The sequence below is a fragment of the Balaenoptera acutorostrata genome, chromosome 6 (genome assembly GCF_949987535.1).
Source record: "Balaenoptera acutorostrata chromosome 6, mBalAcu1.1, whole genome shotgun sequence".
Classification (NCBI taxonomy): domain Eukaryota; kingdom Metazoa; phylum Chordata; class Mammalia; order Artiodactyla; family Balaenopteridae; genus Balaenoptera; species Balaenoptera acutorostrata.
This window is the reverse complement of record NC_080069.1, coordinates 124,774,578-124,802,179: the sequence shown is the minus strand read 5'-3', so window position 1 is coordinate 124,802,179 and position 27,602 is coordinate 124,774,578. Positions and strand designations below refer to the sequence as shown.

The 27,602-nt window shown below is 66.0% G+C and overlaps 4 protein-coding genes across 6 annotated transcripts; 1 reads left to right on the top strand and 3 right to left on the bottom strand.

The window, feature by feature from the left end:
* The first annotated feature begins 3,293 nt into the window (after window positions 1–3,293).
* Window positions 3,294–6,965, top strand: EDF1 (endothelial differentiation related factor 1). The gene is made up of 5 exons (XM_057547575.1): window positions 3,294–3,476; window positions 4,995–5,046; window positions 5,407–5,567; window positions 5,856–5,949; window positions 6,515–6,965. Exons 1-5 carry the CDS (start codon window positions 3,399–3,401, stop codon window positions 6,574–6,576), a joined length of 447 nt encoding a protein of 148 aa, XP_057403558.1. The 5' UTR covers window positions 3,294–3,398; the 3' UTR covers window positions 6,577–6,965.
* A 1,077-nt stretch (window positions 6,966–8,042) lies between these two features.
* MAMDC4 (MAM domain containing 4) lies at window positions 8,043–16,094 on the bottom strand. The gene is made up of 26 exons (XM_057549190.1): window positions 16,049–16,094; window positions 15,275–15,382; window positions 15,028–15,201; window positions 14,823–14,948; window positions 14,510–14,640; window positions 14,341–14,425; window positions 14,065–14,190; window positions 13,761–13,898; window positions 13,582–13,670; window positions 13,324–13,497; window positions 12,980–13,064; window positions 12,704–12,883; window positions 12,476–12,601; window positions 12,184–12,315; window positions 11,222–11,635; window positions 10,945–11,081; window positions 10,655–10,874; window positions 10,415–10,552; window positions 10,187–10,305; window positions 10,011–10,101; window positions 9,711–9,857; window positions 9,421–9,555; window positions 9,191–9,318; window positions 8,977–9,085; window positions 8,276–8,454; window positions 8,043–8,148 (listed from the first exon to the last, which is right to left on the bottom strand). Exons 1-26 carry the CDS (start codon window positions 16,092–16,094, stop codon window positions 8,107–8,109), a joined length of 3,579 nt encoding a protein of 1,192 aa, XP_057405173.1. The 3' UTR covers window positions 8,043–8,106.
* Window positions 16,095–17,684: 1,590 nt separating this feature from the next.
* PHPT1 (phosphohistidine phosphatase 1) lies at window positions 17,685–19,260 on the bottom strand. Its single transcript, XM_007194376.3, has 3 exons — window positions 19,023–19,260; window positions 18,505–18,629; window positions 17,685–17,952 (listed from the first exon to the last, which is right to left on the bottom strand). Exons 1-3 carry the CDS (start codon window positions 19,180–19,182, stop codon window positions 17,860–17,862), a joined length of 378 nt encoding a protein of 125 aa, XP_007194438.1. The 5' UTR covers window positions 19,183–19,260; the 3' UTR covers window positions 17,685–17,859.
* Window positions 19,261–19,822: 562 nt separating this feature from the next.
* AJM1 (apical junction component 1 homolog) lies at window positions 19,823–27,584 on the bottom strand. 3 transcript variants are annotated; one of them, XM_057547957.1, is made up of 3 exons: window positions 26,256–27,584; window positions 24,528–24,685; window positions 19,823–24,452 (listed from the first exon to the last, which is right to left on the bottom strand). In XM_057547957.1, the coding sequence occupies exon 3, from the start codon at window positions 24,398–24,400 to the stop codon at window positions 21,473–21,475; it is 2,928 nt and encodes a 975-aa protein (XP_057403940.1). In that variant the 5' UTR covers window positions 24,401–24,452; window positions 24,528–24,685; window positions 26,256–27,584; the 3' UTR covers window positions 19,823–21,472. The 3 variants fall into 3 exon arrangements, with proteins under 3 accessions (XP_057403940.1, XP_057403942.1, XP_057403941.1); XM_057547959.1 differs by having other exon boundaries at window positions 24,528–24,611; XM_057547958.1 differs by lacking the exon at window positions 26,256–27,584 and adding an exon at window positions 25,768–26,245.
* Between the last annotated feature and the right edge of the window lie 18 nt (window positions 27,585–27,602).

Genomic DNA, 27,602 nt, shown 5'->3' with positions numbered 1-27,602 from the left:
TGGGTGATGGTTTCACAGTATCATAAATGTATTTAATGCCACTGAACTCTACACTTTAAAAATGGTTAAGATGGTAATTTTTACGTTAAGAGTATTTTATCACAATAAAAAATGTTTTTTTACAGAGGGGAAAGGGATTACACAAAAGCTGGGCTGCCAGGAAGTGGGATCATGGGGCCACCTCAAGGGCTGTTGGCCATGGTGATCATGAACTGCCTTTAAATGTGTGAGTAACCCCTCCTTCATGAGGTGTACAGACCTTCACATTTACTAGATTTTACTGGATAGTATTTAGTTGATAACTTTTAATGCTAATTTTCATCAGGGAGGGACTTCCCTGGCAGTCCAGTGGTTAAGACTTCGCCTTCCAATGCAGGGGGTGTGGGTTCGTGCCCTGCTCAGGGAGCTAAGATCCCACATGCCTCGTGTCCAAAAAACCAAAACATAAAACAGAAGCAATATTGTAACAAATTCAACAAAGACTTTAAAAAATGGTCCACATCAAAAAAAATCTAATTTTCATCAGGGATACAATATTCAAGTTAATATCTTTATTTTGGAAATATAGAAATAGCCATGTTTTATCTTTGTTTTCCAGAAGGCTACAGAATTCTCTTTTCTCTTCTCCATGAATGAAGATGTGTGACACTGGTTACTTTAGACAAGGCAGGCAGGAGATTCATTAAACAGCAGTGGTGTCGCACCTCAGGGGAGATGTGAGCTGCTCACCAGGCCTCTTGAAGCTGACTCTCCATGCCACCTGCTGCAGCTTCGCCCCCAAAGCTACTCTCCCGTGGACCCTGAGTAAATCAGGAGCACCCAGAGCCAGGAGGGGGTGAGCGTGGGTGACCCGACAGGGAATGGGTCGGGGGGAGGGGCACAGACACCTGTACCACCTGTGCCCTGGTGGTAGCTCAGGCCACAAGGACAGGGGCTGCAGAGGTCTCTGTGGCATCAGACCTGGACTCCTGACCAAGGGCCAGATGTGATGATGGCTATCCTGGCAGACACCTGCATGGACAGAAGACCCCAAGGTCTAGGATGCCCCTCTCTGGGCTGAGCCAACCAGGGCAGGTGCAACACCACGGAGCTGACGCAACTTCTCCTTTGGGGATCACAGCCCTCAAGAGAGGGCCTCACTCGAGGGTTCCCATGGCCGGGTGTTGCTTAAGTTCCAGGAGTAGGATATCTTGACTGAAATAGGTGAAGACCGCTGTCTCTTTCCAAGCAGCCCCCTCTCTCTTCACACTCTTCCTGGGCCCGCTGCAGTGACCACAGGCATTTTTGGGACCCCACTAAGAGGAGCTTGAGTTGGGGTATATGGGATATTTTTATGCTGTTCACAGACTTGCTGGCCTGTCCTGGGGCAGGTACGTCTTCTACAGCTGCCAACTACCTACCCGCACAGCGCCCGGAGCTAGAAGCACGCGGAGCAAAGGAGAAACAAGGTTTGTCGTATGAACCAAACGGGAGTCTGTGCAAAATTGTTAGCAGAGGACTCGGCTGTCCTGACTCCTGGATAGAATGTGTGGATCTAATTACGGAAAACTCAGCCAAAGTTGGAGTCGACTCGGGACTGGCCTGTACGGTGCACCCTCACGCCTGCCATGCATGTCAATTACCCCAAACAGGAAGAGATCTCTGCCTACATCTTGGGCAGGAAGGTGCCTCTACTTACCGTCAGGCAGGAGGAAGGAAACTTCCCTCCACCCCCCAAAACCCCAACAGCCCAGCCCATCAGAGACTACAGCAGTCCAGCCAACAGGAAGCCTCCATTGGACCCCCAGCTCCCCGAACTCTTTGGTTATCACAGCCCGTCCCAACTCCCCCTTCTCCCTATAAAAGCAAGTTCTTCCTGTTCTCCCGATTTGCCTATGGTCTGCCACAGTTTTAATATTCTGAACTGTAATTCCTCAGCATTCCTAAATATACTTGCTTTTGCTGGTAAGATAACTGGATATTATTAAAGTGTACACATTTATCAGAATTCCTGTGTTGTGGAGCATAAACCTATAAGAATGCTACAAAAAGCGAGCACATCTATGCGAAGCGCAAGTATTACCCAAACGAAGGTCAACGCTAACAATCAGAGACAAATTTGATCACACAAGTTAGAAAAATGTCTGAATTGTCTTTCTGTTCTTTCCATAAAACAATTCTGCAAAGTCATGATGAGGCATTCAATGAGAATACAGCCAAAAATGAAAGCAAAAGCATTAGAGATGCATTCATTAATTCATACAAACGTTATTTTTCTGAATTTTGTGATGTGTGGCATTTGTCAGTTTTTTAAAATTTATAATTTATTGACTTATTTTCTCATTATATAAGATTATCATAAAATAACTATAAAATATTACAAAGTTATTGTAAAATAACTTATTCGTTATATTAGGTATACATTATATTACACACTGTAAAGTTATGCATACATTATATTATTCAAAATATACATGTTATACAAAAACATTCTCTTTTGTAACTAATTTTGTTTTTATAATTTTATATATTTCCTTGGAGTCCTCCCACAAAATATATTTGCTTCAGGCCCCACCTAACCTGCACCCTGGCCCCCATCATTTTTGCATCACGTGAGCAGAACTCCAGAGAAACAGAAGAACTTCCATTTGCGTGCAAGGTGACCAAAAAAGGCATGAAACAGAAACTAACCTCAACTGCAGGAAAATCGATGAGGCTAGCTTTCCCTTGCATCCAGTTTGCGCGCCCACCTTGCCCGCGAGGGGCCAGGCCAGGCCGAGGCTGGTCGATCCCCATCCCCAAAGGTGCGACCAGGAAACCAGGTGTGGACCCCAGTCTCCCTCCCCCTACCTGCCCCACCCCCGAGTCCCCTCTTCTCCCCTTCTCGCCCCGGCGCACAACGCCCGCTACTCACATTTCCCCTTCCCCTCCCAGTACTCCTCTTCACGTCCTGCGCCCCGACCCCGTTCCAGAGCCACCCTGCGCTGCCTCCCCAAGCCGGGTTCCCCTTCCTCCCACCCACTCATCCTCTCGCCTCCCCACCCACGGCCCCTGTACCTCTCATTGCCCCACATGCCCCTCATCACCCCCCAGCGCTCCCAAGCGCCCTTCCAGCTGCCCCTGGCCGCCCCCCCACCCCCCCAACACACACACAACGCCCCCCCAGGAGCCACGCGCCCCAGCCGCAACTTCTCCCGCCCCACTTCGCGCACCTCCGGCGTTTCCACAGACGAGCCGGGCGAGGATTGGCCCCGAGCCGCGGGAAGTGCCCGCCCCCCGAGCCGCCGGCCAATGGGAGGAGGGGGCGGGCCCGAGGCGGGCGCCGGAAGCGGCCGAGCGACTAGGGGACGTCGCGACGCCGGCTCTCGAGCAGCTGCCGCGGAGCCGCCGGACGGACTGCCAGCCCCACCTGCCCCGCCATGGCGGAGAGTGACTGGGACACGGTGACGGTGCTGCGCAAAAAGGGCCCCACGGCCGCCCAGGCCAAGTCCAAGCAGGTGCGGGCGCAGCGCGGGCCTCGGGGCCCAGGAGCGGCCGGGCGGGCGGGGCGGACGCGGGGCCGGGGGCGGGGAGGACGCGGGGCTGGGGGCGGGGAGTGGGGACTGGAGCGGGGACCGGGTGGGAGCGGAGCGGGGACAGGGGGCGGCGACGGGGCGGGGGCCAGGGGCAGGAGTGGGAGACAGGGGCGGGGTGGGGGTGGAAGGGTCCGGATGGTCTTAGGGCAATGATACAGGCCTGCGGGCGAGGCGCTGGACCTCTTGGTGGGGACAGGTACATAGGGACTGGAGGGGAGCGGGGCGAGGTTAGCGGGGTGGACCTCGGAGCGGAGATGGGGGATGGAGCGCAGATAGGTGGTGGGTCCAGGGAAGGGATGGGACAGGGGCACGGTTGCCTGGCACCCCCGCCCCAGGGTCTCCTTCCCGCTTCTGCGGGCTGCCGGGTGCCTGGCCAGTCTGCTGCCGCCTGTGGAGCCCACTGAAGCACATTGCCGGTCGTAGGGGGTCCCTGGCCCCAGGCTGAGGTGGCCTAGGACCCAGCATGCGGGTGGACCTTGCGTCCCCAACTTGCAAGGGTAGCCGGCATGCCCTGAGGGGTACGTGGGGCAGAAGGTTCCCTGGCTAGTCCATCCGGGGTTCGTCTGTGAGTCGGTGTGAGGGAAGAGGGGAAGGGCAGTTCAGTCCCCACCCCTGCTTGTTTCTACTCTCAGGCCGCCTTGGGCCAGCCTTAGACACGCAGTGCCAGGTCTGGGCCAGGACTAGCTTTGGCCCTGGTGACCAGCATTCATTGACCTGCCCAGGACTTCTCAGTTAGTCAAAACCAAACTCACTCTCTTTTTTTTTTTTCCAAAGGAAACTTAATAGCCACAAGCTAGGAATCGTGTGAACAGCTCTAGAAAGCATCTGTGAACATGTCACACTGAGAATGTCGCACAGTCATGTCTCTGAGGTGTCAGAAGCTTCAAGAAATACATTACGTTAATATTCGGTGACTGTAGATCAAGGGGTGTCGCTGTTTTTGCTGATGTTTGGGACGGGGGCTGCAGGCTTTGCGCGACGTACTGTCTTTTATTAGGAGCTGGATTGGCTGAGGAAGGCCAGACCAGGTCCTCACTTGACGTTCCTTCCTGCTTTTGTAGGAGAGTGTAGTAGAGAGGTAAATCTATTTCAAGTGTGGGTTTCTGAAAGGAATCCATTAGCACATTTTTTTCATCAGCAAAGATGTGAGCTCTTTCTGTTTTCCTTAGCAGGAGTTTATTGAGAGTTGCCTGGATATTTGGTTGTAGAGGGATTTGTATAACAAGCTTTGGTTTAAACCCAGCATTTACTTGTCAGTCCTTGAAAAAGCATCAGGTACTAGGCACGTAGCACGGCGCTTAGGGGCATGAGCTCGGAGCTCACGGGCTCAAAAAGCACCAGGCGTTAGCAGTGCGCTGACTGGCTGACAGCAGCCTAAACTGGTGTTTGCCAGATACTGCAACGCTAATTTTGACCGAAAAACACTTGCTAATTTTCTAGGCCATCTTAGCAGCTCAGAGACGAGGAGAAGATGTGGAGACTTCCAAGAAATGTAGGTACTCGTGCGTCCACTCGCGAAACCAGGGGGTGCTCTTGGGGTTCGTATCTGCCGATGCGTGAGTGCTGCCCCCGGGCTGTCAGCGTGGCTGCTGGCAGCTGAAGCCGCTGCAGAGCTGGGAGCTGTCAGAGGTCTTGTCAGGGCAGCTGTGGCTGGCACAGGTCAGGAGGGATTGTTCTCCCTCCTTAGTCCATGGATTCTGGACTTTGTGCTCTTGGCCCCACTTTGGGTGGCCTGGCTTAGCACGTCACCCGGGGCACAGGGCGCCTCTCGGGCCTGGTTCCCGTTCTGAAACGGCTCTCCTTCGGCTTTGTTGCAAACCCTCTCCTCTGCTCTTGCCTCGCACCGGTCCAGGGGCCGCCGGCCAGAACAAACAGCATTCGATCACCAAGAACACAGCCAAGCTGGACCGGGAGACGGAGGAGCTGCACCACGACCGGGTGACCCTGGAGGTGGGCAAGGTGATCCAGCAGGGCCGGCAGAGCAAAGGGCTGACGCAGAAGGACCTGGCCACGGTGAGCGCAGCGGGTCCCCCCCTCCCAGGCCGTGGCCGGGCAGGCGGGAGGCGTGGGCTCCGCTTGCCTGGTGACTTGAGGGCTTCAGTTCGCTCTTGCCCCGGGAACCCTGAGGCCTCTGGGGAGGCCACACGAGTCAGCTGTAACGTCCTGAGCTGCTGTCCGCTCAGGCCCTCGGCCTGCACACTGCCCCGGGGGGGCGGCGCCCGAGGCGTCTCACCTGGCTGTGTTCTAGTCCCCCAGCATCTCCTTCTGGAACTGATGTGTGCAAATACACGTTCTCTTTAGAAAATCAACGAAAAGCCACAGGTCATCGCGGACTATGAGAGTGGCCGGGCCATTCCTAACAACCAGGTTCTGGGCAAGATCGAGAGAGCCATCGGTGAGTGTCCTGCCATCCTTCAGTGGGTCTCGGCTGCCGCTGCCTGACCGGGCGCAGCACGGCCGCCCCTCCTGGGTGGGGTTGGTGAGGAGGGGCGCAGGAAGGCCCCTGGGGCCCCGGAATTCTCTGGAGCCTGAAGAAAATTCCCACGAGCGAGTAGTGTCTGGGCGCCTCCCCCTTTGGCATCTCCTCGAGCCCCCTGTGCTGTGGGCCTCGCTCTCCCTGCCCCGCCCCCAGCATTGGCGGCCGCGGGGCTCCCAGAGCGAGGAGGCCTAGTTCTGGGAAGGGGCGTCCTCTGTCCCCGCGAAGGTGGGCAGGCACGTGCTCTTCAGGGTCAGGCGTGGAATCTAGTGTGGTGGGCACCGTGCTCATCGGCGTCCCGCCCCTCCCCCCGCGCCCCCCCCCCCCCCCCCAGCCTCCAGTGCAGCCTGGCAGCCCGCGCTCAGGGTCGGTGAGGGTGCCGCTGCCCACTCCGGGCCAGCGGGTGGGGGTGCTGCGGAACTGCCCTGTGCCTTGAAGATCCGGGGGGCGAGCTGCAGTGGTCATGGGCCGGTGGCTCTTTCAGGCCTCAAGCTCCGGGGGAGAGACATTGGGAAGCCGATCGAGAAGGGGCCGAGGGCGAAATGAACACAAAGCCTCGAAATCAGTGCGTTCCGGCTGATCTCATCTGGCTGGTTCCCCTTGACCACCAGCGCCAGCGTGGGTCTCCTCACGCGGCTGTGCGGAACACAGGGCGATAGCCCTGCCCGGGAACCCCCTCTACCCGTACCTGCTGTCAAACTAACAAAACCTTGCGGAGTGTTTGCTTCTCCTGATTATTTTCCTCCCTGTCCCCGTCCCTCGCGTGGGGTGCAGAGCGCTGCCTTCCTCTCCCCCGGAGTCTGCCCCGGCACGGGTGCGGCTCCAGGGAGCTCGGAGGGGGACCACCGCGCACAGGGTGGGCGGCCGCCGTCTGGGAGAGGAGCTGCGTCTCCAGCCCGGCCCGTAGAGAAGCTAGTAAACGTGTGTCGCCCTTCCTGCTGGTGCTGAATCCTTGCTGTCCAGTCTCGTCTCGTGTGCCCGCAGCTCCCCCTCCCTCTGGCCCACGGTGTGGCGAAAGGCTGTTTCCATGAAGCAGTGTGGGGGGAGTCTGAGGGCCAGGAAGGCCGCTCTGCAGGCTGTTCCTTGTCGCCTCTGCTGGGACAGTTAGTGGGCGTCCATCAGCTTCTTGGCACCAGACCCTGGCCCTCCCCTGGCACTGAGTCCCTGGTCACATCATTCTGTGCAGAGCCCAGTGGGCCGGGGTGGCAAGGTGGAGCCACCTGGGCTGGAGTCCAGGGAGCACCTGGCCGTGCACGTGTGGCCGTCACCCCCTGCCCCAGGACAGCCATGCCCGGGGGGTCTTCCAGACCTGTCGGGTGGTGTCTGAATCTCCCTCGTGGAAGATCAGAGCCTGGGACTGTCCCTAGGTCAGAAAGACTCAGCTCCATTTTATTAGATGAGGGTGGCATGTGGGCGGGGACCTTGACCATGGGAGGGTGGACACGGCGACCTTTATTTGGGACAGGGGACACAGGGCATTCCTCCTACAAGTCCAGCTCCATGCCACCTTGGACCCAGTGAAGTGTCTGCTCCTATGTCTGTCACCAGCACCTCTGGGGATTTCTCTCTGTCTTAATCAGATGCAGAATCGCCCAGTGAGGCAGGGCCCCTGATGGGCCCTGGGTCAGAGTTCCACTAGGTTGGCCGGAGGCTCGCTTGGCCTGGGGCAGGGGCTTCTCAGGGTCCTGCTGCGCCTCCCTCCTGGTGCCTCTAGCCCCTGGCGCCGTCTCTGTGGCCTGCCTGTTTCCAGTCTCCTGAGTCACTGAGGCACGTGGGAGGGGCCCCCAAGCACATCCTCTTGGGCAGGTTGGGTTGGGTCTGGGGAGCCCGAGGAGCCCCTGCTTCCTGCTGACAGGCAGAGCAGGACGTGCAGACCTCAACCTTGGCTGGCCAGCGGGGGTGTCCCTCGTGGGCCGGGGCACTTATCGCTGGGGTATGTAGGTGCAGCCCCTGTGAGGGTGAGGGATGCAGGGACTCGACGTGTCCTGGGGGGGTGGGGAAGGTGTTGGTCCCTGGGCCAGGTTGCTGAGGAAGGGGGGGAGCTCAGGTGAGGAGCCAGGGTCTTCTCCGCGTCTTCTACTGGTCGTTGGTGACCGATGCTGGCAGGGTGACATGGTCCTAGGAGGAAGGAGGAGCCCTGTGACCACCGGGCGGTGGTGGCCCCGCGTGCGGGAGGGTCCTGTTCACCGTCCAGCCGAGTGCAGGGCTCAGGGGCTCCTGCCCGCTGCCCCCCCAGGGCTCCTACCGCGTTGAAGAGAATGTTGTCAAAGCTGGGGGCCATGGCGTCCATCTCGCCCCAGGAGGGGCAGCCCCCCTTCTTCTGCAGCCAGCGCCGTCCCGCAAGTCCAAGCAGCGCTAGCAGCACGAGGAGGAGGAGGGTGCCGCCGACCGCAGCTGGCACCGACGTGGCCACTGCTGTGTCTCCTGTGGGCGCAGGGCACGTGACCCGGGATCCGTGCCCTCCCTGTCAGCCCCATGCCCGGGCACGGCCGTCCCCACAGCCCTGAGGACTTCTGGGCCCCCCGCTAAAGGAGGGGCGCCAGTCGTGCCCACACAAGGCTCCCAGCTGAGGCCGGGCCCTGGCGGGCAGGCAGCTGCCGGCTGCAGAGCCGGGGGAGTCGTGGCCCCAGGCTAGAGCCCCACCCCGCCTTTGTCACGAATCAGCAGCAACCGCAAGTGTTCCAGCAAGAGGCTGGCTGTGGTCTCTGGCCTGACAGGGAGCGGGAGCACGGAGTGCAGAGGCCGGGGAGGGGCACCCCAGTCCTGAGGGAACAGGGACCAGGGGCGGCCCAGCCCGGGGTGGGGCACAGCGGGCGAGGGAGGGGATGGTGCAGGGCCCGACCCGGTGGCTCTCCTGGTCTCTTGGGCCAGGAGCAGGCCGCTGGCAGCCACGTGGGCCGTGAACCACCGAAGCTGGTGGAGGCCCAGACCCGGAGCAGGGCTTACCCTGGCTGGGTGTAGGCAGCTGGCAGCGTTGCCCGGCCAGGTACTCAACGTCATCCAGGGCAATGGGCCCCAGGGCCGGCTGGCCGCCCAGAGTGGCTTCAAACACAATCTAACCGGGAGGGAGAAGAGGCTGGGTGGACCCGAGGAGGAGGATGGCCCCTCCTGAGGTCCTGAGTCCCCTGAGGTCTCCCGGCTCTGGGCGGCCCGGCCTCACCTGGAACTCCTCGGTGCTGGCCACTTCCACCTGGCCTTCCAGCCACTGGTGCCGCAGGCGCCCGCCCGCGCCCCACACGGCCAGCTGACCCCGGGCGCTGCTCAGGAGTACCCTCAGCTCGCCCTTGTCTGAGAGCAGGGGGCCAGGAGTGTCAGGCCCCCGACCTGGCGGGAGGCGGGGCTGCCCCCGTGCCCGGTTCCCCCAGCACCCGTGCTGCCGGCCCGACTCACAGAAATGCTCAGGAAAGCCCATGTGGTACCAGAAGCGAAGGCAGGAGGCCTCGGTGGCGGGCAGTGGCTGGCTGCGCAGCCAGGCCGCTCGGCCCCCCGGGCCCAGCACGGCCGTTTCGAAGAGAGCAAAGTGGCCTGGGAACGAGAGAGGGCGCGGTGCCCCCCGACCTTCGGCCTCTGACCCTGGCGGGAGCCTGGCTGGGCTGGGCCGGTTGGCCTGGGCTGGGGTGAGTGAGGTGTGTGCCCGGGGGTGTGTATGGCTCTGGGGCCCCTCCCCGACTCAGACCCACCTGCCTCTGTGCCCAGGGTGTGGTCCACAGGGGGCTGGGGGTAGCGGGAGGGCGCGGCTCCACTGCTCCAGTCCCAGCTGTACCCGCCCAGGCCAGGCCAGGGCAGATGGCTCCAGCCACACAGACCAGCCTCAAAGTCACAGGAAGCTGCAAGGGACTTGGGCAATAAGCGGCGCTGCCCCCATCCCCGGGGCACCACCACTGCGGGGGGTAGAGGTCAGGCCAGGCGTCCTGGGGGAGGCACGGAGCCGGTACCACCAGGAGCCAAGCAGGTCCCAGGGCCAGGCCACGGGCTCCCACCTGGCGGAGGGCAGGGCCCGTCCTGCAGGAGCAGGTCATCCAGCGCGACGTAGGAGCGCTCCACGCCGGCGGCCACGGCCTCAAACACCACCTGGGCGGGCACAGGGCGGGGGGGCTCGCGTCTGGTCGGCACTGGACGGCCCGTGGGGGTGAGGAAGGCCCTCCACCCCTCTCACCCTCCAGGCCCGCTCAGCCTGCAAGTCCACGCTGCCCAGGCGCCAAGCAAACCCTCCGTGGGTGCTGATGCTGAGTAGCTGCCTCCTCTCGGCCTTCTCCACGTGGACCCTCAGGGTGCCTGCCGCCCGAGCAGCCAGCCCCGGTCAGCAGCAGCGGGGCGGCTCCCGAACGGCCTCCACGGAGGGGCCTGAGGGGACCCACGGCCCCTGCACCCGGCAGCCCCTCACCTGGGTTGTGGAGGCTCAGGTGGTACCAGAAGGTCAGGCAGGCGGCCTGGGCCAGGGGCCTGTGCTCCTCCGAGATCAGGGAAGCCACGTGGCCACGGGGCAGGGCCTGCGGGCTCATGTCCACCACCATGTAGTGCCCTGGGGGGTGCCAGCGTCAGCCTGCCGGCCCCCCCCCGCCCCGCCCCTGCCCCCCAGCTCCCCACCCCCACCCCACGCCTCTGCCCCACCCCCTGCCGGCACCCTGAGCCGTCTCTGTGGTGTGGTCTGCAGGGGGGCCCCAGGCCGCCTGGCCCGTGGCGTTGGCCTGGCGTGTCCAGAGGCCCCGGCCCCCCGTGGAGAAGCCGCAGGCCGAGTCCTCAAAGGAGCAGCGCTTGGGGGCCCAGCAGGGCCCGGGCCGCACAGCCACGTCGTCCAGCGCCATGGTGCCGTGGTACCCGTCCCGGAGGCCCTCGAACAGCAGCTGGGGGGCAGCGGGGGGTCAGCTGGCTGGGGCCTTGCCCTGCCCACCACTGCCGGGCACCGGGCCTCACCTGATACTTGGCGCTGGAGTCCTGCGGGTGGTGGAGGGTGGCCTGGGCCTCATGCCAGCGGTTGCCGTGGGTGCCAGACCGCGACCACAGGTGCCTTTCTCTCTCCCCTTCTCGCCTCATCGCCAGGCGCAGAGTCCCTAGGGGGAGGCGGGGTTTGGAGGGGACAAGAGCCCGACTCCTGCTTCTCACCCCCTCTAAAGCCCCGAGGGTCCCGGAGACAGAACTCGGGGCCCCCCCGTGGGCCTCCACTGTGGCCCCGCCCAGCACGGGGTCTCACCGGTCTGGGGCCCGTAGAGGTGGTACCAGAAGGAGAGGCACTCCTGAGCGGCCGCGGGTGTCTGGGGCCAGGTGAGCAGGTGGGCACCGGGGCCCTGGGCTGGGGGTTCCGTGGGGTCTAGGAGCATGAAGTGGCCTGCAGGCGGGCCATGGGGCTGAGCCGCAGAGACGCCAGGCTGGGGACACTCAGCCCAGCGCTCCCCTCTGCCCCCTGGGAGTCCGGTCTGGGAGGCCCCCAGGGTACGAGAGGCCGCTCCGAGTCTGAGAGCTGCCCCTGGGTCAGGGCGCCCCGCCTCACCTTGGCCCGTGGTGTGGTCGTACCCAGGGCCACGGCTCTCGACCCGGTGCCAGTGGGCATCTGTGAGGTGGCCAGTGTGCCAGCCGCAGGTGCCCCGCTCAAAGTTACAGGAGATCTCTGGGGGTGAGGCACTGGGGGGTCAGCAGCCCCTGCACCCCTCCTGAGCCCCGAGAGGGTGGGAGAGACTTGCTCCCGGACTGGGGACTCCCGGGGGTCCCTCGAGGAGGCCTGGGTGGGAGGCCCCCGGGGTGGGGACTGGGCCACGGTGGTCACCTTTCTCGGTGACCGTCGCAGGGCTGCAGTCCTTCAGGGTCACGCTGTCCACCCCTGCGCCCTGCTGGTCAGGGCCGTCCAGGTCCAGCAGCCCAACGAACTCCAGCTTCACGGGGGCATGGGGGACGGGCCGGTAAGTCAGGGCCGGCTCCGCGTGCCTGCCCCCCGCCCCAGGCTGCCCTCCTCACCCGGAAGGGCCGGTGGCGAGCCCCGAGAAGGACCGTGTCCACCTTCCAGCCCCCGGAGCTGCTGCCCGCGGCCTGCCACACCAGCTCACGGCTGCTGCCCTCCACCACGACCAGCTCCAGGAAGCCTGGTAAAGGGTCACTGTGGGCCAGCCCGCCCCGCCCCCGCCCCAGGGCTGGGCAGAGGGCCTGGAGGGACAGCGGTACCTTGGGGGTGACTCTGAAAATAGTAAGCCATGTGGAGTTCACAGCGGGGGCCAGAGGGGCCCAGGGTGGGTGTGAGGACGCGGGCCTGCTCTGCCAGCTGCCCCCAGGCCCTCTGCACAGACAGGAAGTGCCCTGGGGAAGAGCGGGCCTCTCAGAGCTGATCCCTGAGAACCGGGGACACCCCCCAATTCAGAGACCCTCCACGGTGAAAAGAGGCAGAGCGGGGACCCTTGTGCGGGTGCAGTTGCAAGGCAGGCTGCAGGCTGCCCTGGGCAGGGCACTCAGGCCTCACCAGCGGCCCCGCTGGCGTCCGTGCCAGGGCTCCCGCTGTCCTGGGCCGGGAGACGCACCCACTGCAGCCGCCCCACGCTGGCATCCTCCCAGCCCCCGGCCGAGGGGGACTCGAAGTCCGTGGTGCCTGCAATGGCAGCCGGTGTGAACGGCCCCGCCCACCGCTGCGAGCGGGGCGGGTCTGGGGGAAGGGAGGTGAGGGCTCCCCCCACCCAGCTCCGCCTCTTACCGCATTCCTGCTCGTCCTCGCCCCCAGGGCACTGCTGCTGGAAGTCACACAGCTGCTCGGGGGGGACACACAGGTCCCCACAAAAGAGATGTCCGGGCTCGCAGAAATTCCAGGGCTGCAGGCTGGACAGCTGGGACCGGGGACCTGGAGCCCAGAGCCCAGGAGTTGGGCCAGCCACCTCTGTGGGGGCAGAGCAGGAATCAGGCAGGCGGGCGGGGCCTGTGCTTCTCCTCACGGGGGGCCGGGGGGGGGCAGGGGGGCACCCAGCAGGCTCACCTGGGACTGGTTTGCAGTGGTCAGACAGGATGAGGTCATCCAGGCCCACGACGCCCCCCGGGCCCGTCTGCCCGGCCAGGAGGATCTGAGGGCAGAGGTGGCTCTGTCATCCCTGGGTCTGCTCCCTCGAGCCCTCTCCCCACGACCCACACCTCGTACTTGTCTATCACTGGACGCCCCCTCCCATCACCACCCCAACTCTGCAGGAGGGGCCTCGGCAGGCAGCCCCTCCTCCGCTCTGGCTTGCCTTCCTGCTGAGACAGCGGAGGGGCCCAGACCGGACTCCCTGAGGGGCCCCTGGACCTCCCCACGTCCCTGCATGATGCTGCCCTTGCCACCCTCACCCGAAAGGGGTGCTTGCTCTGGATGTCAACGCGGTCTCGGACCCAGGCGGCCCCCAGTTCCCCGTGGCGCCTGCGCAGCAGGACAGCGGCCTGGGGGGCGCCAGGGCTCCGCGTCTGCAGGAACACCTGGAGGCAGCCGGCCTCGGACCCGTGCAGGTAGTGATAGAAGGTGAGCTGGAAGGGGAGCGAGCATGTCAGGGGCGGCTCTCCAGGGCCCAGGCGATCAGGGTGGCCACCTGTGTCCCCCACCCGCCTCACCGAGCAGTTCCGGGGGGCCGAGGCCTGGAACTCGGGGCTGGAGAGGATGGCTGGGGCGCTGGGCTCGGCCACGGACACCAGGAAGGAGCCTGGGGAGACAGCAGGTGTGAGCCGGGGTGGCCGGGGTGCTGTGGCCGAGCGTGGCCCGGGTGGCAGATGGGGTCCCCGGGGGACCTCACCCTGTGCGCTGTTCCGGCTGTGGTCACGGTGCGGCCAGGCGGGGTGCTGTGGGCCGCCCGCACTGCGGTTCCGGGCCCAGCCCTCTGAGTGGTTCCACAGGCCCAGGCCCCTCTCAAAATCGGTGGTCATGTGGTGGTCTAGGGCGGGAAGCGGGGCTCCGGCTACCACGCGGGGCCTCCTCCCTGGGCCCCCCGCCTCCCTGGGCCTGCGCTGATGGCCCCAGCTCCAGGTGGACACGAGTTGCCTCACCCCCAGAAGGACCGTGCCAAGGGACAGCCCCCGGCCCCGCCAGCCCCGGCTCACTGCAGGTGGGCGTGTCCTCATCTGAACGGTCCCCGCAGTTGTCCTCTCCGTCGCACAGCTGGTGGGGTTCCACGCAGGCCTTGTTCTGGCAATGGTGATGCCCCAGGGGGCAGTGCGCCTGCGGGGCTAGGGGAGGGGAGGGTTAACCCATCACCCCACCCCAAGGCTCCGGGGCAGGGCAGCTTGGGGGGAGGCTCAAGGCTGGAATGAGGGGACCACGGGCTCCTGCTAACCCCTCCCCCACCCAGGTGTGCGTTCACGGCCTGGGGACCTTACTGGGCAGCCCACAGCTCCAGAAGACCACGTCGTCCAAGGCCACAGCACCCCTGCGGGTGGCGTTTCGGGTGGCAGAAAAGGTCACCTGAAGAGAGCGAGGTCCCTGGGATCTCAGGCAGAGCTCAGACCCTCCCCGCTGCCCCCACCATCCGGACCGTCTCCGTCTCACCCTGAAGTCACCCTGGATGCGGCCGGTGGGCACCACCAGCTCCTGCCAGCCTGGGACCCAGGGCCCCGAGCTCTGCCACAGGGTCAGTGTCTCCGCACCGTGGGTCAGCTCCAGCCGCAGCTCGGCCACACCTGCAGTGGGGCGTCCCAGGCATCTTAGGCCCCGGGACCTCCCCCAGCCTGGTGGCCCCTGCCCCAGGACCCCTGCCCGTCCCGTCCTGGGGGCGCTCTCCCGTCTCTGCGGCAGCTCCCCTTCCTTTCCCGGTCCCTCCCCTTGGGACCCACACGCGGGGCGCATGGTCCTGGGCCCGCACCTCCAGAGGCCACGTGGTACCAGAGGCTCAGCTCGCAGGAGGGGGCCGCCTCGTGCAGGGTGGGGGAGCGCAGCACTGCAGTGGCTGCCTGTCTCCCACGGTGTGTGCCAGCAGCCGCGTACCAGCCTGGCCGGGCCAAGAGGTCAGGAGACCGGGCGGGAAGCACAGAGGGGAGGGCTGGTGTGGAGACCCGCCCAGGCCTCACCGAGGTCAGTGCCCAGAGTGTGGTCCGAGCGCGGCCCTGGACCCTCTGGCGCGGCCCCTGCCCTGTCTCGGAGCCAGCTGTAGCCTGAGGTGCTGATGTCCCGCCAGCCACAGGAGTCCTGCTCGAAGTCGCAGGCGAAGGGGGCGCCCAGGGTGGGTGAGGCCCCGTGGTAACCTGGAGGGCAGGTGGTCAGGTGGGGTGCCTGCAAGCGCCGGCCCTGCCCGCTCCCTGCCCGGCCCCAGCTCACCGCACTGGGCCTCGTCAGGGCAGCCCCTGCAGTCACACACGAAGTTGCACACGGCCTCGCGGGGGGCTCTGCAGCGGCTGGGGACCCAGGCCCAGCCCGGGGACCTTGCTGCCAGCAGAGAGACAGCCAGGTGGCCTGGGGTAGGGAGACCCCACATCCCAGTTTGCCTGGGACCGTTCCATGGCCCAGAAACTGCTCAGACTCGGGCATCCCAGGACATAGGTCACCCTGCTTTGGGGTCCAGGCCAGGAAGTCATGCAGGGAGGGGGCTGGGTCTGTGTCTGGGGGCCTGGAACCCAGAGAACTGCCACCTGGGGGGTCCCTGTCAGGGCCAAGCAGAGAATGACTGAACCTGGAGAGGCTGGCTGCATGTCAGGATGGGGGGTGCGTGGGCGAGCGAGGGACCAAGGACCCCTGATGTGGGACACTCCCTGGGGAAGAGAACAGGAGCCCAGCAAGAAACCGGAGGGGCTGCCAGCAGGGAGCCCCCTCAAGGGGATGCATCAACGGGTGGCCCAGGCCCCCCAAAGCTCTGTCCAGGTCAAGAGTGGCTGACTACGATCTGCTTTCAGGGCCCTCTCAGCTTGGAGCCCAGGTGGAGACTGAGGCCAGGGAGAGCAGCACGCTTCCCCGGCGGGGCCATCCCCAGGATCCCAAGGGCTCGCCTGCGTCCCCCACCGCAGGCCGTCCAGGGCCTGCACCCCTCCTTCTCTGTAGGCCCAGCACCCGAGCCCCCGGACATTGCTGCTTCGGGAACCAGGCCCGACGACTCACCCAGGAGCAGGACCAAGGCGGGCAGGAGGTGGCCGGGCAGAGACATGGTCAGGCCAGAGGGAGGGAGACCAAGGGGCAGTGTGTACACCGGCAAGCCTGGTGCGGACTCTGCCTGGTTCTCAGCCCGAGGCCCCACAGGCTGACTCTACTTTAATTGGAGAGCGGGGCTCAGCCCCATCTGTACCTGCGGCCCCTCACCTGGCCCCGCCCTGCGCTGACAAGGACGGGCGCCCGGCTGTAAAAGCATCCAGGAGAGGGGCCCCTGGCCTAGGTGGGCTCCCACCTGCCTGGCTCCTTCAGGCCAAAGGTCAGGCTCCGACCATCATGCCCACTGCTGCCCAGCCCTGCCGGGTGGAGGCCCCACTGGAGACAGCACCGAGTGACACCGGCCTCGGCCGCTGGGGTCTCTGTCCCCACACCTGCTGGGAATTCAACTCAGCCTGGCCCAGGTTGCCAGTAGGAAACCAGCTTGTGCAAACCCCACACCCAGCCCCTGAGTTCCCTGCATGGGAAGGGGGCAGCCCCAACAACCCGGACGTTGGCCTTCTCCATAACTCAGCCTGTGGGTTCCTCTGCGCTTGCTCACTTACAAACGATGACCAGACTATTCGTCAACAAGTGTCCTGAACAGTGTGGGCTGGACGCTGCCAGACACAGGGTCCAGAGGAGCCTAGAGACTCTGGGGCTTGTGGCACCGACTCCTGTGGAGGATTTGGAGCCGGGCTCCACCCACAGTTTACTACCGTGCGGCCTGGGGAGCTTGTCTCACCTGAGCCTCAGTTTCCTCATCTTTATTTTAAAATTTATTTATTTATGGGCCGCGTCAGGTCTTAGTTGCGGCACGTGGGATCTTTTGTTGTGGTGCGCGGGCTCAGTAGTTGCGGTGCGTGGGCTTAGCTGTCCTGCGGCACGTGGGATCTTAGTTCCCTAATCCCTGGTCGAACCCGCATTCCCTGCATTGCAAGACGGATTCTTAACCACTGGACCACCAGGGAAGTCTTTCGTTTTCACACGCGGTCGCAATGGCGCCTGCCTGGAGAGGCTCCCGCGAGGGCGCTGGAGGCCCACAGGAGGCTGGCACAGCAGGACCACAGCCTCGGCGAGGGGCACCTCCGCTCCCCACAGCCCTGTGCGCGAGAAGGGTCCTGGGAGAGGGGCTCCCAGCTCCGAGTCTGAAGCCCTGCCTGTTTACTTGGAGCGGAGCCTGTGGCTGCAGCGCAGTGCCGTGGGACCTGACCTTGGAGTCAAGGGGTCGTAGACTGCCTGACTCGTGACCTCAGTTGGCAGCGGGCCAGGAGGGTGGTTGCTGGCGCCTGCCCTCCCTGCACACTGGGATGGGTCCCCGCCTCGGCAGGCCCGAGGGACTCAGCCCTAGCTCCTTGCGTAAGGGCTCATCAGGCCTCCTCCCAGATGTCCTTGGGGATAGCAGGTGCGTGGAGAAGCAATCAGGCCATAAACAGGGGCATCAGCCCAGGGGCCCCCTTATCAGGCCCCAAAGGGCTGAGTGTGCACTGCCACTCCCTGGGCCCCCAGGGGTGGAGCGGGGTGAGGGGCAGCCAGGAGTGACCCGCTGCCCCCACTCTAGTCGGGGGTACAGAGAGGTGACCTAGGAACAAAGAAGCCAAGACACACAGCATTCAGGGACCAGCGGAGGTGACGATGCTTTTAATTCTCCCCAGAGAGGTAACCCCGGGCACCGAGGCCTAGCCAGGGTGGCAAAGCGCCAGGGGGTGCAGCCCAGCCTCTTGGGAGGCGGCCTTGAGAGCAGAGTTCCGAGTGGGCTGCTGGAGGTGGCTGGCCTCGGGTGGGCCTCAGTAGCCGTCGTCGGCCCAGGTGACCTCGTAGTCAGGGTACCTGGCTTTGATCTTCTCAGTGGAGATGGAGTGCTGGGCGCGACCGTAACCCTGAAGGGAGAAGGCAGCGCTCACAGCCCGGTCCTGGCTCTGGGCGCCCAGTCAGCAGGGACACCAGGGGACAGCTCGGGAGGGGGCTGTCATCCCCTCCGACCACCCCAGGGCGCTCTCCTGTGGAAGCGTGGCCACCAGGGTGAGCAGATCTTGAGGGAGGTTCCTCTAGCTGGAGGCCCAGACCCCTCTAGGTGCCCCCGTGTATCTGCTGGTAGCTTGGTGAAGGGAGGGACAGGGGCCTCTCAGTTTCACCCCAGCACTGATGGCCTCAAAGCAGTAGAGGATGACAGCCAGTCAGGCCTTTTGGACCAGGAACAGCACGCAGCCCGCCAGAGCAGAGGAGCAGGGGGTGGCTCCCTCCCACCCTGTGTGTTTCTTGTGTCATGCCACGTGAGAAATGGGGAGCCTACAGGCCCTGGATGGAGGGTTCTGCCGCTGAGAAGGGCCGGAAAACTCTGAGCACCCCAGGTCAGGCAGCTTGGAGGGCCAGGTCTCCCCAAGCTAGGACTGGGGCCCTCGGCCCACCCAGGCCCGAGGCTGTGGGCTCACCATGGAATAGCCGTACACGTGGATCTTCTTGTCCTGGCTCTGGTGGGAAATGCGCCCGCCCCCCAGGCACTCGCAGTCATAGCCTTTCTTCTGCATCTCGGCTGATACCTTGTCGTAGATGTCCGCTGGGATAGGAAGGGGGGCTCAGCACGAGCCCTGGCTGCCCTTGGAGGCTGAAGGGGTCTGAAGCCTCGCTCTGAGCAGCTCCCTCCCCAGGAGAGGAGACCCTCTGGGACGGGATGAAAGGCAGGAGGGGGTGCACCCAGGCAGGGGCGCTGGGACTAGGAGGGAGGAGTCGGGCCATGGCAGCCCCTTGTCTCCAGGACCATCTGGATACTCCAGACTCTGGGTACTCCACGCTCCTCTGGGGCAGCCGGAGATGAAACCGGGTACAGGATCACCTCCCACTACGCCCCTCGGCCACGCCCACAGCCGTGGCTAGTCCCGCCCACAGACGCCGGAGACCCCGCCCACAGACGCCGGAGACCCCGCCCCCTGGCCCTCCGCCCCGCCCTCACCGTGGTACTCAGCCCACTTGTAGCCGCGCACGATCTCTTTGCTCTCCCCGGCCGGGGCCCCGGAGGGCGGCACCGCGTGGACTCGAATCAGCACATACTTGAAGACGCCGTCGGAGTCGATGTCCACGTCGGGGATCTGGGGGAGGTCTGCCGCCGTCATGTTCCCGGAGCGCGCTCACCCCCTGCGGCCCGCCGCCCTTCCCCCACGCGACCCAGGGCTGCGCTGACTGTGCGGGAGGCGGGGCCTGGGAGCCCCTGACCAATCCCGCGGGGTCATGCTGCCCGAGCCCAGTGCCTCAGCCAACCACGCGGCCAACCCGCGGCACAGACTGGCCAATCGCGATCCAGCTCCTTGCAGCCCGGACACCACGCCGGCTCCGCTTAAAGAGGAACTTGGAACCGGGAGTAGGTGGTGACTCAATCCAGCCCACGGGAAAGTTCCTTTCCAGGGGGCTCGGGGGTGGGGGGGCGGGGTGACAGGCCCCTTTGGTGGGGGTTAGGAGGCCCATGAGGCCCAAGGGACGCGCGCCGGCCCTGACCCCCTCCCCCACCGTGACCGAAGGCCTCCCTCCCCCACACCGCTCCCGCTGTCCCTTGGCTTCCCTCCGGGTTTCCCCCCCTGTGCCCGAGGGCCTCCCTCCCCCGTCGCCCACCGAGTCCGAGGGCCTCTCCTGCTTTCCACCCCGCGTTGCTCCATGGTGTCCCTCCCCGGTTTCCGAAGGCCGTCCCCCCCACGCCTCCGAAAGTCACCGTCCCGCGTGCCACCCACTCCCCCGCACAAAAAATGAGGCAGCAATGGCTACATTCGAGTTTTATTTTCCTTGGTTCGAAAGCGCTCGCCCTCTGGAAATAATCCTGGTCCAGGGTCCTTCCTGGAGGGCCGGCCCTCAGGCGTGGGGCAGAAGGCGGAGGCACCCAGGCGGGGGGCGCGGCGGCCAGTTTGGGAGGCCGCGAAGGCGGGTGGGGCAAGCGGGGCGCGTGGCCGGTGCAAATGCGCGGAGCCGAGGCAGGCGCACAGGCATTTAGGGGAGGGAAGAATGAGGGGAGATGGGCGCGGGTGCACGGTCAGGGGCGAGGGCCGGGAAGAGAGGCGGGGGTTGGGGGGGGTCCACAGTGGGCCCCCAGGAGGGCCCCACCTGGCCCCAGTGGGGGGTGGGGGCTACAGGAGGGCCCTTCCGGGCTCCCGGCCTCACCCCCTCTCCAGGTCACTCGCCATCCTTGGAGCCCGGGCCAGGGCCAGCGGGCACCCCGGGGGAGGGCGGGGAACGAAGGACACTCGAGCGTGCGCTCCCGAGGGCCGGAGCCGGGCCCCCTGGCCGCACCACAGGGCACGGCTAGAGCGAGCGCGCGGGGGCGTTTGTTTAATCGCGCCCCCACCCCTCCGGTGGACCACCGCCCTGGCGAACCTGCTCCCATCCACGCTTTCCCCACCCTGCTCCAAACTGGGAACGCTCCTCTTCTTTGATCCTCCCTGCGCCAAGGGATAGGGTCCCTGCTGGACGGCCTCCTCGGCCCCTCCCGCAAATCCATCCTGTGTACCTGCTTCCTGCCTCCCTGTGTGGTTAGGGCCTGCGCCGCCGTTTGCACCCCGGGTTTGCCCTGGCACACGCCTAGGGCCATCCTGTCGGGTGACGGCAGGCAGCCCGACTCACGCCCAGCCAGGTCTCAGGTCTGGCCAGCGCCCCTACCCATACGTCCCCTCTGCTTCCCCCGCCCAGGACTCCCTTCCCTCTGGCTGGGTGTCTTGCGCCTTGGCTGAGGACCCCCGAGTACCCCTTCACTGCTGCTTGCCCAACCCTTGCAGCAGGGCGGGCAGCGCCGTCAGTTTGCCAAGGTCCGGCACAGCAGGGGCGGGGGCCGGCGGAGACGCCACGCGCAGGTCCCCGCCGGCCCTGCCCATCAGGCCAGGACGTGCTTGGGATGCGGACACACCGAGGCCAATCAGGGTGTTATCTAGAGAGGAAAGGCCTCTGAGCAGGACGCATCCCAGACCACAGGAGGCGGGAGGGGAGGGTGTTTAAAGGGACGGGACTAGGCTTTGGTCGACTCGGACTCCTGGACCAGGGCGAGCCGGGGTTGGAGAGGTTCCAGGGAGGCCCTGCAGACGGACAGGGGTCGGACGAACCGGATATGCGCGGTGGGATCTGCAGCAGTGACCCCTCCGCGTAAAGGCAGGGCGGGCTGTTCCTCAGACCCACCCCGCCCCCCAGCGGGGAGCACCAAGCGGCCGAGGACCGGCCTCTGGAGACGCCCGACGGCGAGCTGGGGGAGAGGGAGCCGGGCGGGACTGGTCTGGGGGTGGGGGGGAAGGGGTTTCGCAGGAAGGCGGAGGGAAAGGCGGAGCCTGTGGAGAATGCAATGGGGCGGAGCTTTGGCGAGCTGGGCGGGGACTGGTGAGCTCGGGGCGGGGCCTGAGTGGACTGGGCGGGCCCCGGGCGCGCCCCCGCGGCTCACATAATGTCATCCAACAGGTTGGCACTGGCCACCCAGTCTAGCGCGCGTGGCTCGGAGGCGGCCATGATCATGCACATGAAGGGGCGGCCTGTGCGCCGGTCCGTGGGGTAGATGGTGGTGGGTGTGAAGCGCCGGTTGGCTTCGACGAACTCGCAGAGCTGCTCGTAGACGCGCGGGAACTCGTGGCGTAGGAAGACGCCGCGCAGCCGCAGCTCTCGCTGGATGTGGATGAAGGCCACCTCGCGTGCTCGCCGGCCCGCTTCGCCGTCCTGGTCCAGGCCCGCGGTGCCGGGCGGCGGCGTCAGGATCAACGTCTCCATGTCGGGTTCGCGGCCCCGCGCCGGGGGCGGCCGTGCCGGGCTACCGGCCGCCAGAGCCACTTTGGCGAACTTGCGCACCGTGGGTCCAGGGCTGCGCGGCGCGGGAGCTGGCCTGGCAGGGGCGCCGGGTAGCGCAGCGCCGGGGCCCACGGCCACGGATACGCTGAGCAGGAAGCACTCCGCCGGCTCGTAGAGGCGCCCGGCGGCCGCCAGCTCCCGAGCATAGCTGCCCAGTGGCGCCGCGTGTGTGGCCAGCTCGCGCAGCGACAGGTAGGTGGGCGACAGCAGCAGCCCCTCGAGGCCGAAGCGCAGGAAGTTGTCTGCGGAGCCGGGACTCGGGAAGCCCAGGAAGAGCACGCCGCGGCCGCGCGACAAGAAGCCGACGCGCGCGATGCGCGAGAAGGCGCGGTGCACTGGGCCGCTGTCGCGGCAGAACTGCAACACGTGGCGGCACACGCTGCCCACGCGGCCGTACACGCAGCGCGCCTTGTGCGCGCCCCAGTCCTCGCGGCGGCAGAGGCGCGAGCAGTAGTAGGTGTAGCAGCTGTGGCAGGACTTGAAGTAGAGGCAGGCGTTGAACATGGTCTCGGTGCGCCCGCAGCGCACGTTGGAGCACGTCATCAGGTCGTCCTCGTCGGCGCTGGGCTCGGGGGACGCGTCGGCCGCCTGCCCCGGGCCCGCGGGCTCCTCAGCGCTGCCGGCAGACAGGGGAGGGGAGCGCGGCGCCCGCGTCGGGACCCCGGCGCCCGAGGGCCGCGAGTCTAGCAGGCGCCGCAGCTGGCGGCCCAGGCCGTCGGACGCGGGCTCGGGCGCTTGGCCGGCTGGGGGCCGCGAGTCGATGACCAGGTCAGTGATGAGCTCGTCCAGCTGTTCGAGGCTGCGCTGGCGGCCAGAGGCGGGGCCATCGGGGGCGGCGGGCGGAGGCGGCCGCGGGCGGCTCCCCGGCAGCTCCCAGCTCCTGGCGCTCGGGCGCTCAGCCGCGCGCAGGTCGTTGTCGGTGATGGTGATCTCCGGCGTGACGTACCAGTTTCGGGCCAGGCCCTCGCCCATACGGCCCTTCTCCGACAGCGACGTCTCGGACAGCGACAGCGCCGCGTAGCGTCTGGGCGAGGTGGACAGGTTCACTATGACGGGCGGGCGCCGGCCTTCGGGGGATGTGCCCCGCGGGTCCTGTGCCTCGCGCCCCAGCAGGTTCTCGTAGCTACGGCCGCGGCCCAGTGGGTCTTCGCGGCGCGGCGCGGGCGCCAGGATGTTGTCCCAGGAGCGCGAGTAGTGGCGGCTGTCGGTCGCTAGCCGGGGTGGGCTGGTGCCGGTGCCGCCGTGCCACGAGGCGAGCAACGGGCCGGGGTCCGGGGGAGGCGCCACCTGCAGGGTGCGGTAAGGCCTCGGGCCCCAGTCGCCCCAGGCCGGGCTGCCGCGCGGGTGTGGGTAAGTCCGCGTCAGGGCGTCTCGACTGCGGTACCGCCCGAAGTCCTCAGTGTAAAAGGGGCGGGCGGCGGGGTGAGCCCGGGGCTCCTCGGGGGCGTAGCGGGGGCCGCAGGGCGGGCCATAGGCTCGCGGGGCCTCCCCGTAGTAGGAACGGGAGGGTGGTTCTTGGACGGGGAAGGTGCGAACTTCCCCCGCATAGTAGACGCCCCCGCGTCTTGGACTGGGCCCGGGTGGCTCTTCGGACAGAAAGGGCCTGGGGTAGTAGCTGTCGAAGGGCGGTCCAGGGCTGGCCATGAAGCCACCGGGGTGGCCTTCGGGTTCCTCGGTGTAGAAGAATTGGGTGGGGCCCGGCGGGGTGGTGAAGGGCAGACTCCGGCGCTCCGCGTGGTCCCGGGACCCGGGAAGCGGCCCATCGCAGTACAGCGCCCGGGGGTCGGCGCAGTACGAGTCACTGGGGGTGGGGGTGAGCGAGAGCCCCACGTGGCGAGGCCCGGGCACCGTGAGGCCGTGGAGCTGCGGGGCGGCGCGGGGCCAGGGAGCGGTCTCGGTGGGCCCGCAGGGTCTCGAGCCCCGGGCGGCATGCTGCAGCACCGCGTCGTCGGGCTTGACGTCCAGGCGGCAGCGGACGTGGGGGGCCGGCCCCGCGGGTGGCTCGGCCGGCGCACAGCGGTTGGCGGCGGCGCACAGGGGCGCCATGCGGCCCGGGCCGCCCCGCTGAGGCTGCAGCTTGATGGGGTGTAGCTCGTTGGCGAGCGCGCGCAGCGCGGGGTACGCGGGCTCCCGGCGGGGCGATGCGTCGGCCGGCGCCGCCCGCTGGGCCTCCCGGCCTCGGCGCGGCGGCACAGGTGGTGAGGCGGGCGCGGCCGCCAGGCCCGGGGCCGCACGGGGTGCGCTCTTCGAGCGGGCGCGGCGCCGGGGCTCGCCGTCGCGGGATCGGGCGCGCGGCGCGGCGGGCTCCGGAGGCGGCGGCTCCGGACGGGCCTCCATGGCCTCCCCGTCCAGTGTCTCCAGGAAATCGAAACTGCGGCAGTGGCGCTTGTTGAAAGGCGCGGGCGCAGCAGGCCGGGCCATTGGGCGCTCACATGGCGGGGGCCTCGACACGGGCCCCGGGGCCGCCACCTTGATGTCCTGGTACACGGTCGACACCAGCAGGTCCGGCGGGTCCGTGCGGGTCATCTTAAAAGAGGTCTCCAGGCTGCAGCTCACTCGGCCTTTCGGGGCTTTCGCCCTGAGGGGAGACGCGGGTCAGGGCAGCCCCTCTGTAGCCCAGGCCCCGCTAACCCCCAGCGCTGGCCCGGCTTACCTGGGGCACAGTGGGCGGGGCAGCCCTGGCCGCGGGCCTTGGCCGAGGCCGCAGGCACTTGCTCCATGCTGGCGTCAGAAGCACCTGCAGGGGGAACCCAGCTGTCCAGCCACGCAGGTCCTGCCCCCTCATCCAGACCATCCTTTCTGGGCCACTTTCTGTTGGGAGGAGGCGGGTCAGCCAGAACGGGGATGTCATTGCAGTGGTTCCCGAACGTCTGCGCCCACTAGTGACCACTGGGCAGGCTTGGGTAGACCCCTTTCCTGGGACAGGCCAGCAGCGGGGTAGGAAGAGTGGGGGTGTGATCCCAGGACCACCACCGTGGTGCCCACTGCTGGAGCAACTGTGTACTCGTTTGGGGCCTTCACAGACTTCTTTATAGATGTTGGCTCCACAGAGCAGGTGGCTGAAGCCCCTTCCTTAAGACCCAGTGCAGAGCGAGCCGTCCGCCGCTGCAGTCTGAGGTCCCGGCCCCAGCCTTAAGCAGCTCCGCTCACAGTCACCTGAGCCTCCCGCCCCACCTGCTGGCTAGGCTGGACGTGCAGTCCTCCCCCAGCGCTGTGTCAGGCCCCAGGTCCTGAAGTGGCCCCATCGGGTCCAGGCATGGCATCTCGGCTCGTGGACTTGCCGGCCCCACCCTCAACTCTCCGTGTGGCCCAGGCCAGAGTAATGCTTCCAAAGATCATAGTGGACCCTAAAGCTCCCTTTCCTTTGCAGAAACATCCTCTGACTCTCCCTCATCTTGGGGTGGCGAAACCCACTAAGATCTTTGGGGCTGTCGTGAAAAGCCCAGGAGAGCGACCCCCCATCTTTGCAGTGAGTGCGTTGCAGCCGGAAACCGGGCCCTGGTTGCAGGACCACGTGGGGGCTTGTGAGCCAGGAGCTCAAGGCTGCCCCTGGGTCCCTGAGCAAAGCACCAGGCCAGGAGGCTGCCAGCCGGGGAAGCAGGGCAGTGGGTGGGTAAAGCCCCCGCCGCCCCTGATTCTCAGGCAGGCCCTCCCCACAGCAGCTCGGAAAGGCTCCATGGAAACCTGAGGTTCCATGCCCCCGCATGCAGGCTGAGCTGGGGTCCAGCCCTCTGTACCAGGCTCACGTTCAGACCTGAGCCACCGGCTTCACTGGGTACCCAGAGCCTGGACAGGCTGGGAGGAGCTCAGTGGTACAGGGACCCACTTCCTCACACAGTCTGGGGGAGCACGCTCCAGGGTGAGCTGGGGAAAGCGGGGAGCTGGGTCCTCACCTGGTAGGACCTCTGGTCTGGTTGACCCTCTGTGTCCCGGGTGTGCCAGGGGCTTCCTGCCGGTAGGGCTGCCCTCCTGGGTCAAGGCCACCCGGGCCCAGTGCCTGCCCCCATCTCAGCCTCAGGCGCACCCCAACTGCCCCTGGTTTGCAGGACCACCCCTTCCCACTCCCTTCCATCTTAAAGCTAGGCCGGAATTGGGGGCTGGATGACGGGGCGTGAGGCTCCGCCCCAGGGAGGTGACAGCCCGGCCTTGGTGCTGCTGTGATGAGCTAGACTGGGCGACACCCCTGCCCGTGGGGATGGGATAGTCCGCCCTCGCCGGGGTCCTAGGCCTAATGAGCCCGGCGGGTGGCCTCCCCGCCAAGCAGCCCGGCCCCTGCCCCGAGCGCCCGGGTGAGGACCGGCGTCCTCCAGGGGCGGCACCCCCATCCTTGCGGGTGCCGCACCTGCGAAAGACCCGCGGGGCAGCGGCCTCGACCCCTTACCTGGGCGGTGCTCCCCCACCTTGCCCGGTGGGCTGCGCAGGCCCGGCGAGCTCTGCTGTCCCCCGCGCTGCCGCCGCGTCCCCGGCACCAGCAGAAGCTTCCAGGCAGCGGCGCGAGGCCGCCGGGCCGCTCAGTGCTGCCCCCGATGGCGGCTGGCAGGACTGCACTTAAAGGGGCCGCGCCGTGGGCCTGGGACTCGTGTGCCCTGCTTGGCTCCAGGTTGGGGCTGTGGCTGGGCGTGGGGTGACGGGCTCTCTGCAGCCTCAAGGGCAGGCCTGGGGTCTAACTAGGGGACCCGGGTCCAGGGAGCACCTGGCCGGTCCTGCCAGGCCCCATCTCCAGGACACCTGCCCAAGGGCAGCTGGTGGCCTGGCAGGCCTTGGAGCGGAAGCCTGGAGGAGGCCCAAGCCCTGGCCCACACAGCAGACAGCTCCCGGAACTCACGCCTCGGTTCAGCCCGGGCAGGAGCAGATGGGCGGCTCCCCGCCCTGCTGGCCTCTGTGCTGCGGTGCTGGAGGTGCCAAGCCCTCCCCAGGTACCTGGGGCCAGATGGGCACCACCTGAGTGCCCGCAGCCTCCTGTCCCCAGGATGTCCAGCTTCCCCAGGCAAAGGCACGCTCTCGCGCTCCCCGCCTCCAATGTCCAGAGGCTGCCGCTGCCCTGGGCAGCTCGGCACACCCGTGAACTGCATGGTGACATCCTCCCTCCAGGCCCCTCCCACACAAGATGCTGAGCAGGAAATATTCTAGCTTGGCAGAGGGGCAGGCCACCGATGCTCTTGGCCCCGAAGGCCGGGACCTGCCACACTGTGGGTCCATTGGATGAGGGGCCCTGGGCAAGCTTCAGGTCAGTGTGGTCCCTGCGTTAGCAGGTACTACAGGGACAGTCGACCTCACAAACTCTGGGCTAAAGGGAGCCCCTAAGGTATCTGGGGCCCAGCCCCCAACACCTGCCCAGTGACCGATGGCCCGCTGCCTCCTGGGTGCGAAGCTCTCTAGGCACAGGAACTGGGGAGGGGGAGGCCCGGCCACCAGGCCCCGCTTCCGCCTGCAAAGGCCTAGCCTGCATGCCCCCAAAGGGAGCAGTGCTCAGGGCACCTGTGGGGTTGGGGGCGGGGCAGGGCCCTGCTGACAGCTGGCGGGGAGCGGCCTGTGGGGTTGGGGTTGGGTGTCAGGTGGGAGCAGGGACACACAGCTGCCCTCAGAGGGCTGGACCGGGCACACAGGATGGTGGCCGTGCTGGTCCCACCTGGATAGGGCATGGCACGCGTAGGGCTGGGCCTGCTTGAGGCTTCCTACCCCCAAAGGCAGTCATCTCTCAGGGAAAAAGGGCTCTGTGGCCTGAAGG